Source organism: Anopheles marshallii, chromosome 2, assembly GCF_943734725.1.
Source record: "Anopheles marshallii chromosome 2, idAnoMarsDA_429_01, whole genome shotgun sequence".
In the NCBI taxonomy this organism is placed as follows: Eukaryota; Metazoa; Arthropoda; class Insecta; order Diptera; family Culicidae; genus Anopheles; species Anopheles marshallii.
The window spans coordinates 22,291,313-22,311,821 of NC_071326.1; the positions used below are offsets into that span (position 1 = coordinate 22,291,313).

Sequence of the window (20,509 nt, forward strand, 5' to 3'; positions counted from 1 at the left end):
TAAGTATAAGAAAAAAAAAATACATAAATTTTTAGGAAAAAAAAATGCACACAATTATTACAATAACCGACAAAGGATTTTCTAATGTGGTGAAATTAGGATCGCTTTCGTTTCATACACTAATCGTTAGCTGAATGTTTTAATGTTAAATAGTGGCGTCTAGTCTGTGTGCTAAGATGCTTCCTCTAGCTAGTCTCACAAGGTCATTCCGTTAGCCTTTAGCGCGGTTAATGGCCTTTGGCAATGGTCCCAAAGTGAAGCACCTTTTGTCTTACTGACTGCTTCACTTGTAGACAAATTTTCAAGTTCAAGACCGTGTTCTAGGCTACCTTGCGACCGTATACACACACGGGACATCTCAATGTCGAACGCGTCACTATTTTTGAATTCCTTCAATGAAAGGGAACCAACCACTGTCGTTGTAACCGAAACAGGGATAATGTTGAATGGGTAAGCTGCTGGCTTGGAAGAGGAAAGACACGGGATTAAGATAATCTACCGTACTCTGACTGGGCTGCTATTTTTACTTGAAAACCAATGTTGATGGTCAATCCATTAAGAATAGCGTCGGGTTTTACGCGAGGGATGACGACTTGAAATTATTTGGTAGAATTGCTCTTCATCCCCTCCACAAAACGTTCAGTGCAGTTGGTGGCCCGCTTATGGCCAGAACGCTTTCCATTGCACAGTTTCACCGGATCCTTCATCGAGTACACATCGTAAAAAGCGACCACAAACGCAACCCCGTAAACACTGTTACTGTGGGCATTGTAGTGAACACTTCTTCCGGTTAGTGGCATCTTCTTGATATGGGTAAAGGTAAAGGTGGCGGTTCCGGTGGTGGCGGTGGCCAGAGTGCTGGTGGTGGTGTAAGTAGAGATTACAGCAGATAATCGTTCAGCAACAGCAGCTCTTGGCAGATTCGCGGATTCTCTAGTTCGGACATTGTTTCAGAAAAAAGGCCCTGCAGGTGGCGGTCCCGCCAAAGGTGGAAATGACGCTAAAAGTGGTGCTGGCGGTGGCAAGGCAGGAGACAAAGGAGGAAAGAAGGGTGGTAAAAAGTGATGGATCGTTCGATCCATTCCTCGGACAACCGATCACCCCGACCTACTTCCGGAAGCGATAGCAGCGGCGGATTTGGCCATCCAGCGAAAGGGAGCCCAAAGAATTCGAATGTGATTTGGACTGTGACTATTTCAGCGTTTACTGATGTATTTATTGTTGGCTTTTCCTACATTATTTAAGACATACCCGTACCGGCGGGATGTGTCTTCAAACCGAATCAAATGGCAAAAAGCAATTAAGAAAACTGTTCAAAAACTACCATACCGTATATGTAATAGAAACATAACCAATCCGCTGCTGTAGTATTTTCCATCTCTTTCGCCACTCAACCCCACATACTCCATTCGTTACACTGTTTTTCCACCTCATCATTTAGTACACACCCTCTGTTTATCTGTAAGATTGTTTTATATTGTTTTCCTTGCGATTGAATGCACATTTAAACTTTCAACGGAAATAAAATAAACAAGCAATTAAAATAACTATTATGTTGGAACAGTAGCGTTTTTTTTTTAAATACATCTTACCTATAGCAAGTTCTACCACATCGTCACATACGACGACGTTCATCGGAACCAATCCTTATCCAAGCCGAAGAAAGCGGCAGCACCTTTGGCGTATTGTTGCGCTGTACCTGCTGATGTCGTCTCTTTACTGGTAGACTGTTTTATAGCGCCACTTGCACCACCGAAAGCACCCTTTCCCGTTTCACCATCACCGGCGGTTGTATGTTTCTGAACCTGTAACAAGAAATAAGTTGCATAAGTTTGATGTGTTTGCTCTTTCAATCACATTTGTTTATATATAGAAGCATTCCTTCATGCACGTTAGCGAACGAGTTTGTCATTGAGCCAACACAGGAGAATTAAACTAACGCGGCAATTTCATTGTTATTCGGAGAAGCTTTGTAAAACCACGGGTATGGTCGCAGTGTGGTAAGGTTAGTCAAAATGCGCTGTTGATAAAGCACACCAAATATGCAACGTAGTGCAATAAAACAACAACTTTCACACAATAGCTAAACACCTTAACCTTTGGGTAAGTGACCTTGGAACGAGATGACCTAAGCGTACTAAGAGGAAATAGTAATATTCTGAAATAAAAATAATCATCTTAAGGGTACCGGTGGAGAATTCTTTCCACCATGATTAAATGGAACGATTTAAAGCAGATGCATACCTTAGCAGTGTAGTTTTCACTTCGCAATGAAGAACTTAACCCGAGCGAGTCCACCGTTGATGCGGCAGTGTCCTTACTCACGACCGGAAGTAGCGGAAACCACACCATGTTTAAACTGTTAGAGCTGAGTGCAAGGATGTTGGGGTTTTTGTCCGATGCCATAGAACTGGATAAGTCTACCTCCGGTCCACTGCCCACGATCGTGGCCAGTTGCTCACTGTGGCATATGAGTGCGCCAAGGAAGTGTTGTAATTTTAATGCGGACCGCTTAACATTCGCATTCAGGTGCGCATAAAACACGTCAAAATCGAATGGATCGATGCAGGATTTAAAGCGACCGATTAGTTCATTGAAACTCTCATTTAGCTGCTTCTGCTCGCGTCCGATCAGCATAAGCTGCAGGAACCGTAGATCTAGATAAAACTGTAAGGCCACGGTTTGATTCTGCTTGACGAACTCATCCTCGGCCAGGGCAGCATAATGTTTCAGCAGTAAACCTGCAAGCCGTTCTACTATGTGCAGCATAATCGGACGTGGAATGGTTTGCGGAATGGTTTCGTTTAGCAGTTCGTGCACGTGATGCAGACATTTTTGTACCGGAAAGCTTGGTTGCGACGGCACACGGATTGTAGATTGGATCGGTTGATTATTTTCATCATTCTCTTCGATCGTAACCGTCTCCCAGACGGGGAAATCGTTCAACAGCGTACCATACCCAACGGCAGCCGGTAGCAATGGCCAGAGTTGCTGGAACCGTTCCACCCATAGTGTCCAGCAGTTCAGGCTTTCTTCCTCGAGTAATCCGGCTACTTTTGTCCACCGTTCTGAATCCTCCTGTGACACTGCCATGGTGGACGATGATTTTCTTCCTGATTGCCAGCTCTCAGCTAGCCCTATTGTCGTTGGTATAAAGCATTCTCGCAGCGCAGGACACAGTTCACGCACAGCCGAAAGAAACCTGGCCATCAGTGCATACCGTTCAACGGTGGGTTCAAACGCGGCCGATTTTATGACAGTGATCAGCTCAGCCACACCTTCCACGCAGCATTGTCGAAAGTATGCCAGCATTTCGCCAACCTCGGAAAGACTGGAGGACGAAAGGAACGATTCAACGTCACTCGTTAACGATTGTAATCGTCCATTCAGTGAACCACTTAGTGCGACTAACGCTGGCGTGTATCCTCTGGCCTTCATGAGCAGTTTGCGGTTAGATGGCACGGATCGATCCAGCGCAGCCTTCAAATTCATCGGAACATCATCGAGCGATTCTTTCCAAACAAATGCCTTCAAGTCAGCCGGTTTTTGGAGCAATAAATGCAATACGTCCACACGTGTTTGCTGTACTGTTTCGCTCCATGCTGATTTGATTATGCTTTGCATACGATCGTTTATGAGCCGTTGGTAAAATGTTGCATAAAAATCCGTTCCTTCTGGTAGTCCTAACCTCCCGGTAATGATTCCCCAATGGGAAGGTTTTTCCAAAGCGATTGCTTGCATCTTAATGTCGTGTAACGTTTTAATGGACGGTACCAAACTGACCAACCGTTTCAAACGACCCACAACCGCTGTTTCGATGTTTGCTAGAAATGTACCAACGGCCACACGAACTTGCTCCTCTTCCAGGGTGATCCGTTCCAGACGGGGACGAAACTTTGCAATCATTTCTGGTATCATTTGCATGATCATAGGATCTTCCGACCGTATCAGCCCTATGGTTGAAGCTGCCTTATCTCCGGTAATGTGCTGCAGCTCTCGTTGAAAGCCGCCAACGCCATCGTCCGCCGTTCCATCGTCCACGAAACACTCATAAAACAATCGCACCGTACCGTTCAGTACCTTCAGGCTTGCTAGCAATTTATCCTTTACCTTCTCATATACAGTTTCGTTTTCATCCAACACGTCAAGGTAAGCTTTCGAGCGTCGTTCCGTGAACATGGCAAGCGTTTGCTCCACTGGACACGATTCCAACAGCAGCCAACTCGCCAAACTTTTCGAAGCCACAGCAACAGAAAGTTCCTCACGGCCCAGCGATTCGCGACAAGCGGACTCAATTGTGAAGAAGAACTGGCTCAGCACTTGCCACTGTTTGGCGGCTACAGGAAATTTGCGCATGGTTTCCCGTTCCGTGTCCAAGCTGAGCCCCGTCGAGATGTGCCGTGCAAAGATGAACAGTTGCGTGGCCACAAAGTAATCCTCTCTATCGATGCGGCTCCAAATCATCTCAGGCAAACTGGTCAGTAGTTTAATCTGTACGATTACACCATGGAAGTTATGGTCACGGTTTTTCTTCTGCAAGCGCTTGTAGTCGATTCCGGTGCGAAATCCAATCAAATTGTGATCGTTCAGCTGCTGACAGCGAGCCGTGATGCGATCAATATTGCCGATTATTGAACCAGCCGTGTCCTTCATATCACCGATGGTATCGGCAGCCTTTAGCAGATCACGATAGCGTTCACTGGAAGATGGAAAGATACCGTAATTAGGAAAATAACACTGTATTGTACATTTTCTTGACGACCGACTTACCCGACCATCGTTCGTAGTTCTTCGCGCTTTAGCTCAATTTCATTTAGCAACCGCTTATGCACCAGATCAATTTCGGCTACATTGTGCTGCTTAAACAGTAGATCCACGTCAATATTCAATAAATCAACAGTTTTCGCCATTTTTGTGTAATTCTACAAAGATAATCCGATCGCTGCTCGATTGGAAGTCTTTGCTACTGCCAACTGGTCACTACTAGGTGTTACGAATAGCATAATCACAACAAACAGACCGCTGTCATTGGCCGTTTTAGAACCAAGGTTGGTAGGGTGCTGGAAAACATTTTAAAGTTTGATTTTTGATACCGTTGTTGTATTCATCACCGTTATCACATGATATTAATATGATATGATGTTAATATATATTAATATGCAAAATAATAAGACGCGAGAGTTTGTAGAATACAGTAGGTCTGGACCCAAGGTGTATTAATTTTGAAGGTGAAGGTGGTTTATTTTCAGTGCCGTGATGCTGTGATTTTCAGTGCGTATGTTGAGCTGTCATTATGTCAGCTGTCAAGGCCTATATACATAAGGTGGATAAAGTGGTCAAGGTTTATAATTTTAAACCGTCCACAACTCGGCCAACCTGACAAATGAATTGACCTCAATTCTCTTAATTTATATTACGGCCTGAATTTGTAACGGCAACGTGTTGCCTGGAGAGTTTTCGATATTTTGAAACGCGTTTGGTTGCACCCAGTGTTTTAATTTGTCTGATTCTAAGACTCCGTCGAATGGTAATTGGGTTACTTGATAACCGTCAATATCACGTACTACATAGCGATCATTTGGTAGGATTTTGCGGATAATATACGGACGGATGTTGTATACTGGTGCGGGATTATTTTTCTTAAGAAATTGTAGTTCGTTTGTTTTTTTAGATTTAACGATGTTTTCAGAAGCTTGACGACGTATGGTATCAAAGTCTCTAGAATGTGTATCATTTTTCATTTCCAAAAATTCAGTCAGTTGATCGACTATAGGACCACGTTGATCGACTCCGAAAAGCATAACTGAAGGTGTAAATTCAGTTGGCGCATGAACTTTATAATTCAGGGATACTCTGCTTTGGTTTATTGAAAGCTCCAATTTCCGTGGTCTATGGAGTTGGAAAGTTTACTTAAAATTGGTCGTAAAACCCCATTAACTCGCCTTACTTGCCCATTTGCTTATGGCGAACTAGTTGCATTTAGAACATGACAAATTCCTCGTTCATTTAAAAACTTTTCAAATATTGCAGATGTGAAACACGTGGCTCGATCGCTAATAACATGACTAGGTCGACTATAATAAGCCATATATTGTGAAAGCGCATTGCAAACTTCATTCGGCCAGGCCGTTCTAACGAAAAAAAAAATATACAATTTTTTTCTTTGCCTGAATTCATGATAGGGGGCCCAAGTGGTCAATGTGTATTGTATCAAATGAAGTTGCTATTTTGATGATGTTATGTAGATTTCGATTATTGTTCCACACAGATAAAGTGGTTCTAGCTAGCTCTAGCTCTTTTATTATATTCACAGAAAATGAATGACTTAGAGCATCCACATGGCACATTGCAGTTCCCGGACGATGTTGCCTAGTGTAATTATAATTTTCAAGGAAGAGAGACCAACGTGCTATTTTTGCGGAAGCATTACGATTTTTCTAAGTTTCTACGAGAGAATTTCAATCAGTGTTTATTTTTTCGGAATACCATGAACATAACTGTGGAATCGTTTGAGAGCATATATAACAAGATATAACTAGTAGTTATATTACTACTAATTTAGTACACGGTTACTAAAATAGTATATGAATAACATCCTTATCGGGCTGCCCGAAAACAGTCCGAAAAACACCCAATAACAGTCCCAATAACATCCTTATCGGGCCACCAAATACAGGGTTTTACACTTTAGTTTTGACTAGCAGCACACATTTTTTGACGCGCCGCACTCAATTTCTTGTCGCCGGCGCATATTTTTGATTACAAGCACCGAATTTTTGAACGGGAGCATTTAATTTTATCAGCCCGATTCTTGAAAGCTTTTAGGCCGCATGTTTATAACCCCCTTGTGAAAGATTGGTTTGAGTTTGAAGCACTTGTTTATATGCGAAATTGTTTGTTTTTTTCGTTACTTGATAATTTTTTGGGCAAAATATATTTAATAAATTATGAGAAAATTTATAAAACATATATTGGGTTACGTATTTGAAGTATTATGCCCAAATCCCTCAAATTGTATGTATGCAACAGATTTGTTTAAATGTGCAGTGGTGGATCCTTGGAGATAAACCTATGTCAATGGGATTGGTTCAACCTAGCTGCCAAATTGTGCTAACCGACAGAATCGCGGCAGATTTATAATCTTCTCGAGAGTTATTCACGGACAACGGTGTAAAAATTTCGCAAAACTGAATATATTCACACATAATACTGCTGCTGCTAACAATAGTGTTGTGTGTAATTAGACAGGTACGTAATTGTTCGTTCGAAACTTAGAGAATCGGTTCACCCACGATCTTGTTTACAGGTATCACACAGGTATCAAAACGTGTTACACTTTTGCAACACATGAAGCTACGCATTCAAAAGAGGTACTGTATATTTTATCCTTGCAATACAACAAGGAAATAATTCTGTTTACATGATAATCCTACAGCAAACATGGATACATCGGAGGCTGTACCTCGACGCCGTAACAAAACTACGTCTGACGTAGATAGAAACCGTGTTGTTACAGCGTACGAGAATGGTGCATCTGGCAAAGAAATAGCAGAAATACTCAATATTAATCGAGGAACAGTGTACCATATTATAAAGAAGTACCAAAAGACTTGGGAGGTTGCAGCTGCAAAACGTGGAGGTAAACGTCCTAAGCTCTTGCCAGATGATGCAGTAAATAGCATTCGCTTGTGGATAGATAACGACTGCACATTAACATTGAAAGTGTTGGCGGACATGGTGTTTAACCAATACGGCGTGCGTGTCAGTACGACAACAATTGCACGACAAATACAAAACAAATAGAACAAAGCATAAAATAAATATTGTAATGATTGAAAATAAACCAAACATATTAATTGGAAGCACACAGTCCCAATAACATCCTTATCGGGCTGCCCAATAACAGTCCGAATAACACTCTTATTGGGCCACCCAATAACAGTCCCAATAAAAGTCTTATTGGGCCAACTAATAACAGTCCCAATAACACTCTTATTGGGCCACCCAATAACAGTCCCAATAACACCCTTATTGGGCCACCCAATAACATTCCCAATAACATCCTTATCGAGCTGCCCAATAACAGTCCCAATAACACCCTTATTGGGCCACCCAATAACAGTCCCAATAACAACCTTTTTGGGCCACCCAATAACAGTTCCAATAACACTCTTATTGGGCCTCCGAATAACAGTCCCAATAACACTCTTATTGGGCCACCCAATAACAGTCCCAATAACACCCTTATTGGGCCACCCAATAACAGTCCCAATAACATCCTTATCGGGCTGCCCAATAACAGTCCGAATAACACTCTTATTGGGCCACCCAATAACAGTCCCAATAACACTCTTATTGGGCTGCCCAATAACAGTCCGAATAACATCCTTATTGGGCCACCTAATAACAGTCCCAATAACACTCTTATTGGGCCACCCAATAACAGTCCCAATAACATCCTTATTGGGCTGCCCAATAACAGTCCCAATAACACCCTTATTGGGCCACCCAATAACAGTCCCAATAACATCCTTATCGAGCTGCCCAATAAAATCCTTATTGGGCTAACCAATAACAGTCCGAATAACACCCTAATTTTGCCACCCAATAACAGTCTGAATAACACTCTTATTAGGCCACCCAATAACAGTCCCAATAACACTCTTATTGGGCCTCCGAATAACAGTCCCAATAACACTCTTATTGGGCCACCCAATAACAGTCCCAATAACACCCTTATTGGGCCACCCAATAACAGTCCCAATAACATCCTTATTGGGCTAACCAATAACAGTCCGAATAACACTCTTATTGGGCTGCCCAATAACAGTCCGAATAACACTCTTATTGGGCTGCCCAATAACAGTCCGAATAACATCCTTATTGGGCCACCTAATAACAGTCCCAATAACACTCTTATTGGGCCACCCAATAACAGTCCCAATAACATCCTTATCGAGCTGCCCAATAAAATCCTTATTGGGCTGCCCAATAACAGTCCGAATAACACCCTAATTGGGCCACCCAATAACAGTCTGAATAACACTCTTATTGGGCCACCCAATAACAGTCCCAATAACACTCTTATTGGGCCACCCAATAACAGTCCCAATAACACCCTTATTGAGCCACCCAATAACAGTCCCAATAACAACCTTTTTGGGCCACCCAATAACAGTCCCAATAACACCCTTATTGGGCCACCCAATAACAGTCCCACTAACATCCTTATTGGTCTGCCCAATAATATTCCGAATAACACCCTTATTGGGCCACCCAATAACAGTCCCAATAACAGTCCCAATAACATCCTTATCGGGCTGCCCAATAACAGTCCGAATAACACCCTTATTGGGCCACCCAATAACAGTCCCAATAACACTTTTATTGGGCTGCCCAATAACATCCTTATTGGGCCACCCAATAACAGTCCGAATAACACTCTTATTGGGCCACCCAATAACAGTCCCAATAAAACTCTTATTGGGCCACCTAATAACAGTCCCAATAACACCCTTATTGGGCCACCCAATAACAGTCCCAATAACAACCTTATTGGGCCACCCAATAACAGTCCCAATAACATCCTTTTCGGGCTGCCCAATAACAGTCCCAATAACACCCTTATTGGGCCACCCAATAACATTCCCAATAACATCCTTATCGGGCTGCCCAATAACTGTCCGAATAACACCCTTATTGGGCCACCCAATAACAGTCCCAATAACACTCTTATCGGGCTGCAAAATAACATCCTTATTGAGCTGCCCAATAACAGTCCGAATAACACTCTTATTGGGCCACCTAATAACAGTCCCAATAACACTTTTATTGGGCTGCCCAATAACACTCTTATTGGGCCACCCAATAACAGTCCGAATAACACTCTTATTGGGCCACCCAATAACAGTCCCTATAACACTCTTATTGGGCCACCCAATAACACTCTTATTGCGCCACCCAGTAACAGTCCCAATAACATCCTTATCGGGCTGCCCAATAACAGTCCGAATAACACCCTTATTGGGCCACCCAATAACAGTCCCAATAACACTTTTATTGGGCTGCCAAATAACATCCTTATTAGGCTGCCCAATAACAGTCCGAATAACACTCTTATTGGGCCACCCAATAACAGTCCCAATAAAACTCTTATTGGGCCAACTAATAACAGTCCCAATCACACTCATATTGGGCCACCCAATAACAGTCCCAATAACACCCTTATTGGGCCACCCAATAACAGTCCCAATAACAACCTTTTTGGGCTACCCAATAACAGTCTGAATAACATCCTTATTGGGCCACCTAATAACAGTCCCAATAAAACCCTTATCGGGCCACCCAATAACAGTCCCAATAACATCCTTATTGGGCTGCCCAATAACAGTCCCAATAACACCCTTATTGGGCCACCCAATAACAGTCCCAATAACATCCTTATCGAGCTGCCCAATAACAGTCCGAATAACACCCCTATTGGGCCACCCAATAACAGTCCCAATAACATCCTTATCGGGCTGCCCAATAACAGTCCGAATAACACCCTTATTGGGCCACCCAATAACAGTCCGAATAACACTTTTATTGGGCTGCCCAATAACAGTCCGAATAACACTCTTATTGGGCTGCCCAATAACAGTCCGAATAACACTCTTATTGGGCTGCCCAATAACAGTCCGAATAACACTCTTATTGGGCTGCCCAATAACAGTCCCAATAACATCCTTTTCGGGCTGCCCAATAACAGTCCGAATAACACCCTTATTGGGCCATCCAATAACAGTCCCAATAACATCCTTATCGGGCTGCCCAATAACAGTCCGAATAACACCCTTATTGGGCCACCCAATAACATCCTTATTGGGCTGCCCAATAACAGTCCGAATAACACCCTTATTGAGCCACCCAATAACAGTCCCAATAACACTCTTATTGGGCCACCCAATAACAGTCCCAATAACATCCTTTTGGGATGCCCAATAACAGTCCGAATAACACCCTTATTGGGCCACCCAATAACAGTCCCAATAACACTCTTATTGGGCTGCCCAATAACATCCTTATTGGGCTGCCCAATAACAGTCCCAATAACACTCTTATTGGGCCACCCAATAACAGTCCCAATAACATCCTTATTGGGCTGCCCAATAACAGTCCCAATAACACCCTTATTGGGCCACCCAATAACAGTCCCAATAACATACTTATCGAGCTGCCCAATAAAATTCTTATTGGGCTGCCCAATAACAGTCCGAATAACACCCTAATTTTGCCACCCAATAACAGTCTGAATAACACTCTTATTAGGCCACCCAATAACAGTCCCAATAACACTCTTATTGGGCCTCCGAATAACAGTCCCAATAACACTCTTATTGGGCCACCCAATAACAGTCCCAATAACACCCTTATTGGGCCACCCAATAACAGTCCCAATAACATCCTTATTGGGCTAACCAACAACAGTCCGAATAACACTCTTATTGGGCTGCCCAATAACAGTCCGAATAACACTCTTATCGGGCTGCCCAATAACAGTCCGAATAAAATCCTTATTGGGCCACCTAATAACAGTCAAAATAACACTCTTATTGGGCCACAAAATAACAGTCCCAATAACATCCTTATCGAGCTGCCCAATAAAATCCTTATTGGGCTGCCCAATAACAGTCCGAATAACACCCTAATTGGGCCACCCAATAACAGTCTGAATAACACTCTTATTGGGCCACCCAATAACAGTCCCAATAACACTCTTATTGGGCCACCCAATAACAGTCCCAATAACACCCTTATTGGGCCACCCAATAACAGTCCCAATAACAACCTTTTTGGGCCACCCAATAACAGTCCCAATAACACCCTTATTGGGCCACCCAATAACAGTCCCACTAACATCCTTATTGGTCTGCCCAATAATAGTCCGAATAACACCCTTATTGGGCCACCCAATAACAGTCCCAATAACAGTCCCAATAACATCCTTATTGGGCTGCCCAATAACAGTCCGAATAACACCCTTATTGGGCCACCCAATAACAGTCCCAATAACACTTTTATTGGGCTGCCCAATAACATCCTTATTGGGCCACCCAATAACAGTCCGAATAACTCTCTTATTGGGCCACCCAATAACAGTCCCAATAAAACTCTTATTGGGCCACCTAATGACAGACCCAATAACACCCTTATTGGGCCACCCAATAACAGTCCCAATAACAACCTTATTGGGCCACCCAATAACAGTCCCAATAACATCCTTTTCGGGCTGCCCAATAACAGTCCGAATAACACTCTTATTGGGCCACCCAATAACATTCTAAATAACATCCTTATCGGGCTGCCCAATAATAGTCCCAATAACACCCTTATTGGGCCACCCAATAACAGTCCCAATAACACTCTTATCAGGCTGCAAAATAACATCCTTATTGAGCTGCCCAATAACAGTCCGAATAACACTCTTATTGGGCCACCTAATAACAGTCCCAATAACACTTTTATTGGGCTGCCAAATAACACTCTTATTGGGCCACCCAATAACAGTCCGAATAACACTCTTATTGGGCCACCCAATAACAGTCCCTATAACACTCTTATTGGGCCACCCAATAACAGTCCCAATAACACTCTTATTGGGCCACCCAGTAACAGTCCCAATAACATCCTTATCGGGCTGCCCAATAACAGTCCGAATAACACCCTTATTGGGCCACCCAATAACAGTCCCAATAACACATTTATTGGGCTGCCAAATAACATCCTTATTGGGCTGCCCAATAACAGTCCGAATAACACTCTTATTGGGCCACCCAATAACAGTCCCAATAAAACTCTTATTGGGCCAACTAATAACAGTCCCAATAACACTCTTATTGGGCCACCCAATAACAGTCCCAATAACACCCTTATTGGGCCACCCAATAACAGTCAAAATAACAACCTTTTTGGGCTGCCCAATAACAGTCTGAATAACATCCTTATTGGGCCACCTAATAACAGTCCCAATAAAACCCTTATTGGGCCACCCAATAACAGTCCCAATAACATCCTTATTGGGCTGCCCAATAACAGTCCCAATAACACCCTTATTGGGCCACCCAATAACAGTCCCAATAACATCCTTATCGAGCTGCCCAATAACAGTCCGAATAACACCCTTATTAGGCCACCCAATAACAGTCCCAATAACATCCTTATCGGGCTGCCCAATAACAGTCCGAATAACACCCTTATTGGGCCACCCAATAACAGTCCGAATAACACTTTTATTGGGCTGCCCAATAACAGTCCGAATAACACTCTTATTGGGCTGCCCAATAACAGTCCGAATAACACTCTTATTGGGCTGCCTAATAACAGTCCGAATAACACTCTTATTGGGCTGCCCAATAACAGTCCCAATAACATCCTTATCGGGCTGCCCAATAACAGTCCGAATAACACCCTTATTGGGCCATCTAATAACAGTCCCAATAACATCCTTATCGGGTTGCCCAATAACAGTCCGAATAACACCCTTATTGGGCCACCCAATAACATCCTTATTCGGCTGCCCAATAACAGTCCGAATAACACCCTTATTGAGCCACCCAATAACAGTCCCAATAACACTCTTATTGGGCCACTCAATAACAGTCCCAATAACACTCTTATTGGGCCACCCAATAACAGTCCCAATAACATCCTTTTGGGATGCACAATAACAGTCCGAATAACACCCTTATTGGGCCACCCAATAACAGTCCCAATAACACTCTTATTGGGCTGCCCAATAACATCCTTATTGGGCTGCCCAATAACAGTCCCAATAACACTCTTATTGGGCCACCCAATAACAGTCCCAATAACATCCTTATCGGTCTGCCCAATAACAGTCAAAATAACACCCTTTTCGGGCTGCCCAATAACAGTCCGAATAACACCCTTATTGGGCCACCCAATAACAGTCCGAATAACACTTTTATTGGGCTGCCCAATAACAGTCCGAATAACTTTCTTATTGGGCTGCCAAATAACAGTCCGAATAACACTCTTATTGGGCTGCCCAATAACAGTCCGAATAACACTCTTATTGGGCTGCCCAATAACAGTCCGAATAACACTCTTATAGGGCTGCCCAATAACAGTCCGAATAACATCCTTATTGGGCCACCTAATAACGGTCCAAATAACACCCTCATTGGGCCACCCAATAACAGTCCGAATAACACCCTTATTGGGCCACCCAATAACATTCCAAATAACATTCTTATAGGGCTGCCCAATAACAGTCCGAATAACACTCTTATTGGGCCACCCAATAACAGTCCCAATAACATACTTATCGGGCTGCCCAATAAAAGTCCGAATAACTTTCTTATTGGGCTGCCCAATAACAGTCCGAATAACACCCTTATTGGGCCACCCAATAACAGTCCGAATAACACCCTTATTGGGCTGCCCAATAACAGTCCGAATAACACTCTTATTGGGCTGCCCAATAACAGTCCGAATAACACCCTTATTGGGCCACCCAATAACAGTCCGAATAACACTTTTATTGGGCTGCCCAATAACAGTCCGAATAACACTCTTATTGGGCTGCCCAATAACAGTCCGAATAACACTCTTATTGGGCTGCCCAATAACAGTCCGAATAACACTCTTATTGGGCTGACCAATAACAGTCCGAATAACATCCTAATTGGGCCACCTAATAACAGTCCCAATAACACCCTTATTGGGCCACCCAATAACAGTCCGAATAACACCCTTATTGGGCCACCCAATAACAGTCCGAATAACATCCTTATTGGGCTGCCCAATAACAGTCCGAATAACACCCTTATCGGGCTGCCCAATAACAGTCCGAATAACACCCTTATTGGGCCACCCAATAACAGTCCGAATAACACTTTTATTGGGCTGCCCAATAACAGTCCGAATAACACCCTTATTGGGCCACCCAATAACAGTCCGAATAACACTCTTATTGGGCTGCCCAATAACAGTCCGAATAACACTCTTATTGGGCTGCCCAATAACAGTCCGAATAACACTCTTATTGGGCTGCCCAATAACAGTCCGAATAACATCCTTATTTGGCCACCTAATAACAGTCCCAATAACACCCTTATTGGGCCACCCAATAACAGTCTGAATAACACCCTTATTGGGCCACCCAATAACAGTCAAAATAACAACCTTATCGGGCTGCCCAATAACAGTCCGAATAACACCCTTATTGGGCCACCCAATAACAGTCCCAATAACACTTTTATTGGGCTGCCCAATAACATCCTTATTGGGCTGCCCAATAACAGTCCGAATAACACTCTTATTGGGCCACCCAATAACAGTCCGAATAACATCCTTATTGGGCCACCCAATAACAGTCCGAATAACACTCTTATTGGGCTGCCCAATAACAGTCCGAATAACACTTTTATTGGGCTGCCCAATAACAGTCCGAATAACACCCTTATTGGGCCACCCAATAACAGTCCGAATAACACTCTTATTGGGCTGCCCAATAAAAGTCCCAATAACACTCTTATTGGGCTGCCCAATAACAGTCCGAATAACACTCTTATTGGGCTGCCCAATAACAGTCCGAATAACATCCTTATTGGGCCACCTAATAACAGTCCCAATAACACTCTTATTGGGCCACCCAATAACAGTCCCAATAACACTCTTATTGGGCCACCCAGTAACAGTCCCAATAACATCCTTATCGGGCTGCCCAATAACAGTCCGAATAACACCCTTATTGGGCCACCCAATAACAGTCCCAATAACACTTTTATTGGGCTGCCAAATAACATCCTTATTGGGCTGCCCAATAACAGTCCGAATAACACTCTTATTGGGCCACCCAATAACAGTCCCAATAAAACTCTCATTGGGCCAACTAATAACAGTCCCAATAACACTCTTATTGGGCCACCCAATAACAGTCCCAATAACACCCTTATTGGGCCACCCAATAACAGTCAAAATAACAACCTTTTTGGGCTGCCCAATAACAGTCTGAATAACATCCTTATTGGGCCACCTAATAACAGTCCCAATAAAACCCTTATTGGGCCACCCAATAACAGTCCCAATAACATCCTTATTGGGCTGCCCAATAACAGTCCCAATAACACCCTTATTGGGCCACCCAATAACAGTCCCAATAACATCCTTATCGAGCTGCCCAATAACAGTCCGAATAACACCCTTATTGGGCCACCCAATAACAGTCCCAATAACATCCTTATCGGGCTGCCCAATAACAGTCCGAATAACACCCTTATTGGGCCACCCAATAACAGTCCGAATAACACTTTTATTGGGCTGCCCAATAACAGTCCGAATAACACTCTTATTGGGCTGCCCAATAACAGTACGAATAACACTCTTATTGGACTGCCTAATAACAGTCCGAATAACACTCTTATTGGGCTGCCCAATAACAGTCCCAATAACATCCTTATCGGGCTGCCCAATAACAGTCCGAATAACACCCTTATTGGGCCATCTAATAACAGTCCCAATAACATCCTTATCGGGTTGCCCAATAACAGTCCGAATAACACCCTTATTGGGCCACCCAATAACATCCTTATTCGGCTGCCCAATAACAGTCCGAATAACACCCTTATTGAGCCACCCAATAACAGTCCCAATAACACTCTTATTGGGCCACCCAATAACAGTCCCAATAACACCCTTATTGGGCCACCCAATAACAGTCCCAATAACATCCTTTTGGGATGCCCAATAACAGTCCGAATAACACCCTTATTGGGCCACCCAATAACAGTCCCAATAACACTCTTATTGGGCTGCCCAATAACATCCTTATTGGGCTGCCCAATAACAGTCCCAATAACACTCTTATTGGGCCACCCAATAACAGTCCCAATAACATCCTTATCGGTCTGCCCAATAACAGTCCAAATAACACCCTTATCGGGCTGCCCAATAACAGTCCGAATAACACCCTTATTGGGCCACCCAATAACAGTCCGAATAACACTTTTATTGGGCTGCCCAATAACAGTCCGAATAACTTTCTTATTGGGCTGCCCAATAACAGTCCGAATAACACTCTTATTGGGCTGCCCAATAACAGTCCGAATAACACTCTTATTGGGCTGCCCAATAACAGTCCGAATAACACTCTTATTGGGCTGCCCAATAACAGTCCGAATAACATCCTTATTGGGCCACCTAATAACGGTCCAAATAACACTCTTATTGGGCCACCCAATAACAGTCCGAATAACACCCTTATTGGGCCACCCAATAACATTCCAAATAACATTCTTATAGGGCTGCCCAATAACAGTCCGAATAACACTCTTATTGGGCCACCCAATAACAGTCCCAATAACATCCTTATCGGGCTGCCCAATAACAGTCCGAATAACTTTCTTATTGGGCTGCCCAATAACAGTCCGAATAACACCCTTATTGGGCCACCCAATAACAGTCCCAATAACACTTTTATTGGGCTGCCAAATAACATCCTTATTGGGCTGCCCAATAACAGTCCGAATAACACTCTTATTGGGCTGCCCAATAACAGTCCCAATAACATCCTTTTCGGGCTGCCCAATAACAGTCCGAATAACACCCTTATTGGGCCATCCAATAACAGTCCCAATAACATCCTTATCGGGCTGCCCAATAACAGTCCGAATAACACCCTTATTGGGCCACCCAATAACATCCTTATTGGGCTGCCCAATAACAGTCCGAATAACACCCTTATTGAGCCACCCAATAACAGTCCCAATAACACTCTTATTGGGCCACCCAATAACAGTCCCAATAACATCCTTTTGGGATGCCCAATAACAGTCCGAATAACACCCTTATTGGGCCACCCAATAACAGTCCCAATAACACTCTTATTGGGCTGCCCAATAACATCCTTATTGGGCTGCCCAATAACAGTCCCAATAACACTCTTATTGGGCCACCCAATAACAGTCCCAATAACATCCTTATTGGGCTGCCCAATAACAGTCCCAATAACACCCTTATTGGGCCACCCAATTACAGTCCCAATAACTTACTTATCGAGCTGCCCAATAAAATTCTTATTGGGCTGCCCAATAACAGTCCGAATAACACCCTAATTTTGCCACCCAATAACAGTCTGAATAACACTCTTATTAGGCCACCCAATAACAGTCCCAATAACACTCTTATTGGGCCTCCGAATAACAGTCCCAATAACACTCTTATTGGGCCACCCAATAACAGTCCCAATAACACCCTTATTGGGCCACCCAATAACAGTCCCAATAACATCCTTATTGGGCTAACCAATAACAGTCCGAATAACACTCTTATTGGGCTGCCCAATAACAGTCCGAATAACACTCTTATCGGGCTGCCCAATAACAGTCCGAATAACATCCTTATTGGGCCACCTAATAACAGTCAAAATAACACTCTTATTGGGCCACAAAATAACAGTCCCAATAACATCCTTATCGAGCTGCCCAATAAAATCCTTATTGGGCTGCCCAATAACAGTCCGAATAGCACCCTAATTGGGCCACCCAATAACAGTCTGAATAACACTCTTATTGGGCCACCCAATAACAGTCCCAATAACACTCTTATTGGGCCACCCAATAACAGTCCCAATAACACCCTTATTGGGCCACCCAATAACAGTCCCAATAACAACCTTTTCGGGCCACCCAATAACAGTCCCAATAACACCCTTATTGGGCCACCCAATAACAGTCCCACTAACATCCTTATTGGTCTGCCCAATAATAGTCCGAATAACACCCTTATTGGGCCACCCAATAACAGTCCCAATAACAGTCCCAATAACATCCTTATTGGGCTGCCCAATAACAGTCCGAATAACACCCTTATTGGGCCACCCAATAACAGTCCCAATAACACTTTTATTGGGCTGCCCAATAACATCCTTATTGGGCCACCCAATAACAGTCCGAATAACACTCTTATTGGGCCACCCAATAACAGTCCCAATAAAACTCTTATTGGGCCACCTAATGACAGACCCAATAACACCCTTATTGGGCCACCCAATAACAGTCCCAATAACAACCTTATTGGGCCACCCAATAACAGTCCCAATAACATCCTTTTCGGGCTGCCCAATAACAGTCCGAATAACACTCTTATTGGGCCACCCAATAACATTCCCAATAACATCCTTATCGGGCTGCCCAATAATAGTCCCAATAACACCCTTATTGGGCCACCCAATAACACTCTTATCAGGCTGCAAAATAACATCCTTATTGAGCTGCCCAATAACAGTCCGAATAACACTCTTATTGGGCCACCTAATAACAGTCCCAATAACACTTTTATTGGGCTGCCAAATAACACTCTTATTGGGCCACCCAATAACAGTCCGAATAACACTCTTATTGGGCCACCCAATAACAGTCCCTATAACACTCTTATTGGGCCACCCAATAACAGTCCCAATAACACTCTTATTGGGCCACCCAGTAACAGTCCCAATAACATCCTTATCGGGCTGCCCAATAACAGTCCGAATAACACCCTTATTGGGCCACCCAATAACAGTCCCAATAACACTTTTATTGGGCTGCCAAATAACATCCTTATTGGGCTGCCCAATAACAGTCCGAATAACACTCTTATTGGGCCACCCAATAACAGTCCCAATAAAACTCTTATTGGGCCAACTAATAACAGTCCCAATAACACTCTTATTGGGCCACCAAATAACAGTCCCAATAACACCCTTATTGGGCCACCCAATAACAGTCAAAATAACAACCTTTTTGGGCTGCCCAATAACAGTCTGAATAACATCCTTATTGGGCCACCTAATAACAGTCCCAATAAAACCCTTATTGGGCCACCCAATAACAGTCCCAATAACATCCTTATTGGGCCACCCAATAACAGTCCCAATAACACCCTTATTGGGCCACCCAATAACAGTCCCAATAACATCCTTATCGAGCTGCCCAATAACAGTCCGAATAACACCCTTATTGGGCCACCCAATAACAGTCCCAATAACATCCTTATCGGGCTGCCCAATAACAGTCCGAATAACACCCTTATTGGGCCACCCAATAACAGTCCGAATAACACTTTTATTGGGCTGCCCAATAACAGTCCGAATAACACTCTTATTGGGCTGCCCAATAACAGTCCCAATAACATCCTTTTCGGGCTGCCCAATAACAGTCCGAATAACACCCTTATTGGGCCATCCAATAACAGTCCCAATAACATCCTTATCGGGCTGCCCAATAACAGTCCGAATAACACCCTTATTGGGCCACCCAATAACATCCTTATTGGGCTGCCCAATAACAGTCCGAATAACACCCTTATTGAGCCACCCAATAACAGTCCCAATAACACTCTTATTGGGCCACCCAATAACAGTCCCAATAACATCCTTTTGGGATGCCCAATAACAGTCCGAATAACACCCTTATTGGGCCACCCAATAACAGTCCCAATAACACTCTTATTGGGCTGCCCAATA

At 43.4% G+C, this 20,509-nt stretch overlaps 1 protein-coding gene across 1 annotated transcript; it reads right to left on the bottom strand.

Moving 5' to 3' along the window:
* Window positions 1-1,631: 1,631 nt before the first annotated feature.
* Window positions 1,632-4,916, bottom strand: LOC128708150 (conserved oligomeric Golgi complex subunit 1). The gene is made up of 3 exons (XM_053803110.1): window positions 4,771-4,916; window positions 2,245-4,699; window positions 1,632-1,805 (listed from the first exon to the last, which is right to left on the bottom strand). Exons 1-3 carry the CDS (start codon window positions 4,908-4,910, stop codon window positions 1,632-1,634), a joined length of 2,769 nt encoding a protein of 922 aa, XP_053659085.1. The 5' UTR covers window positions 4,911-4,916.
* Between the last annotated feature and the right edge of the window lie 15,593 nt (window positions 4,917-20,509).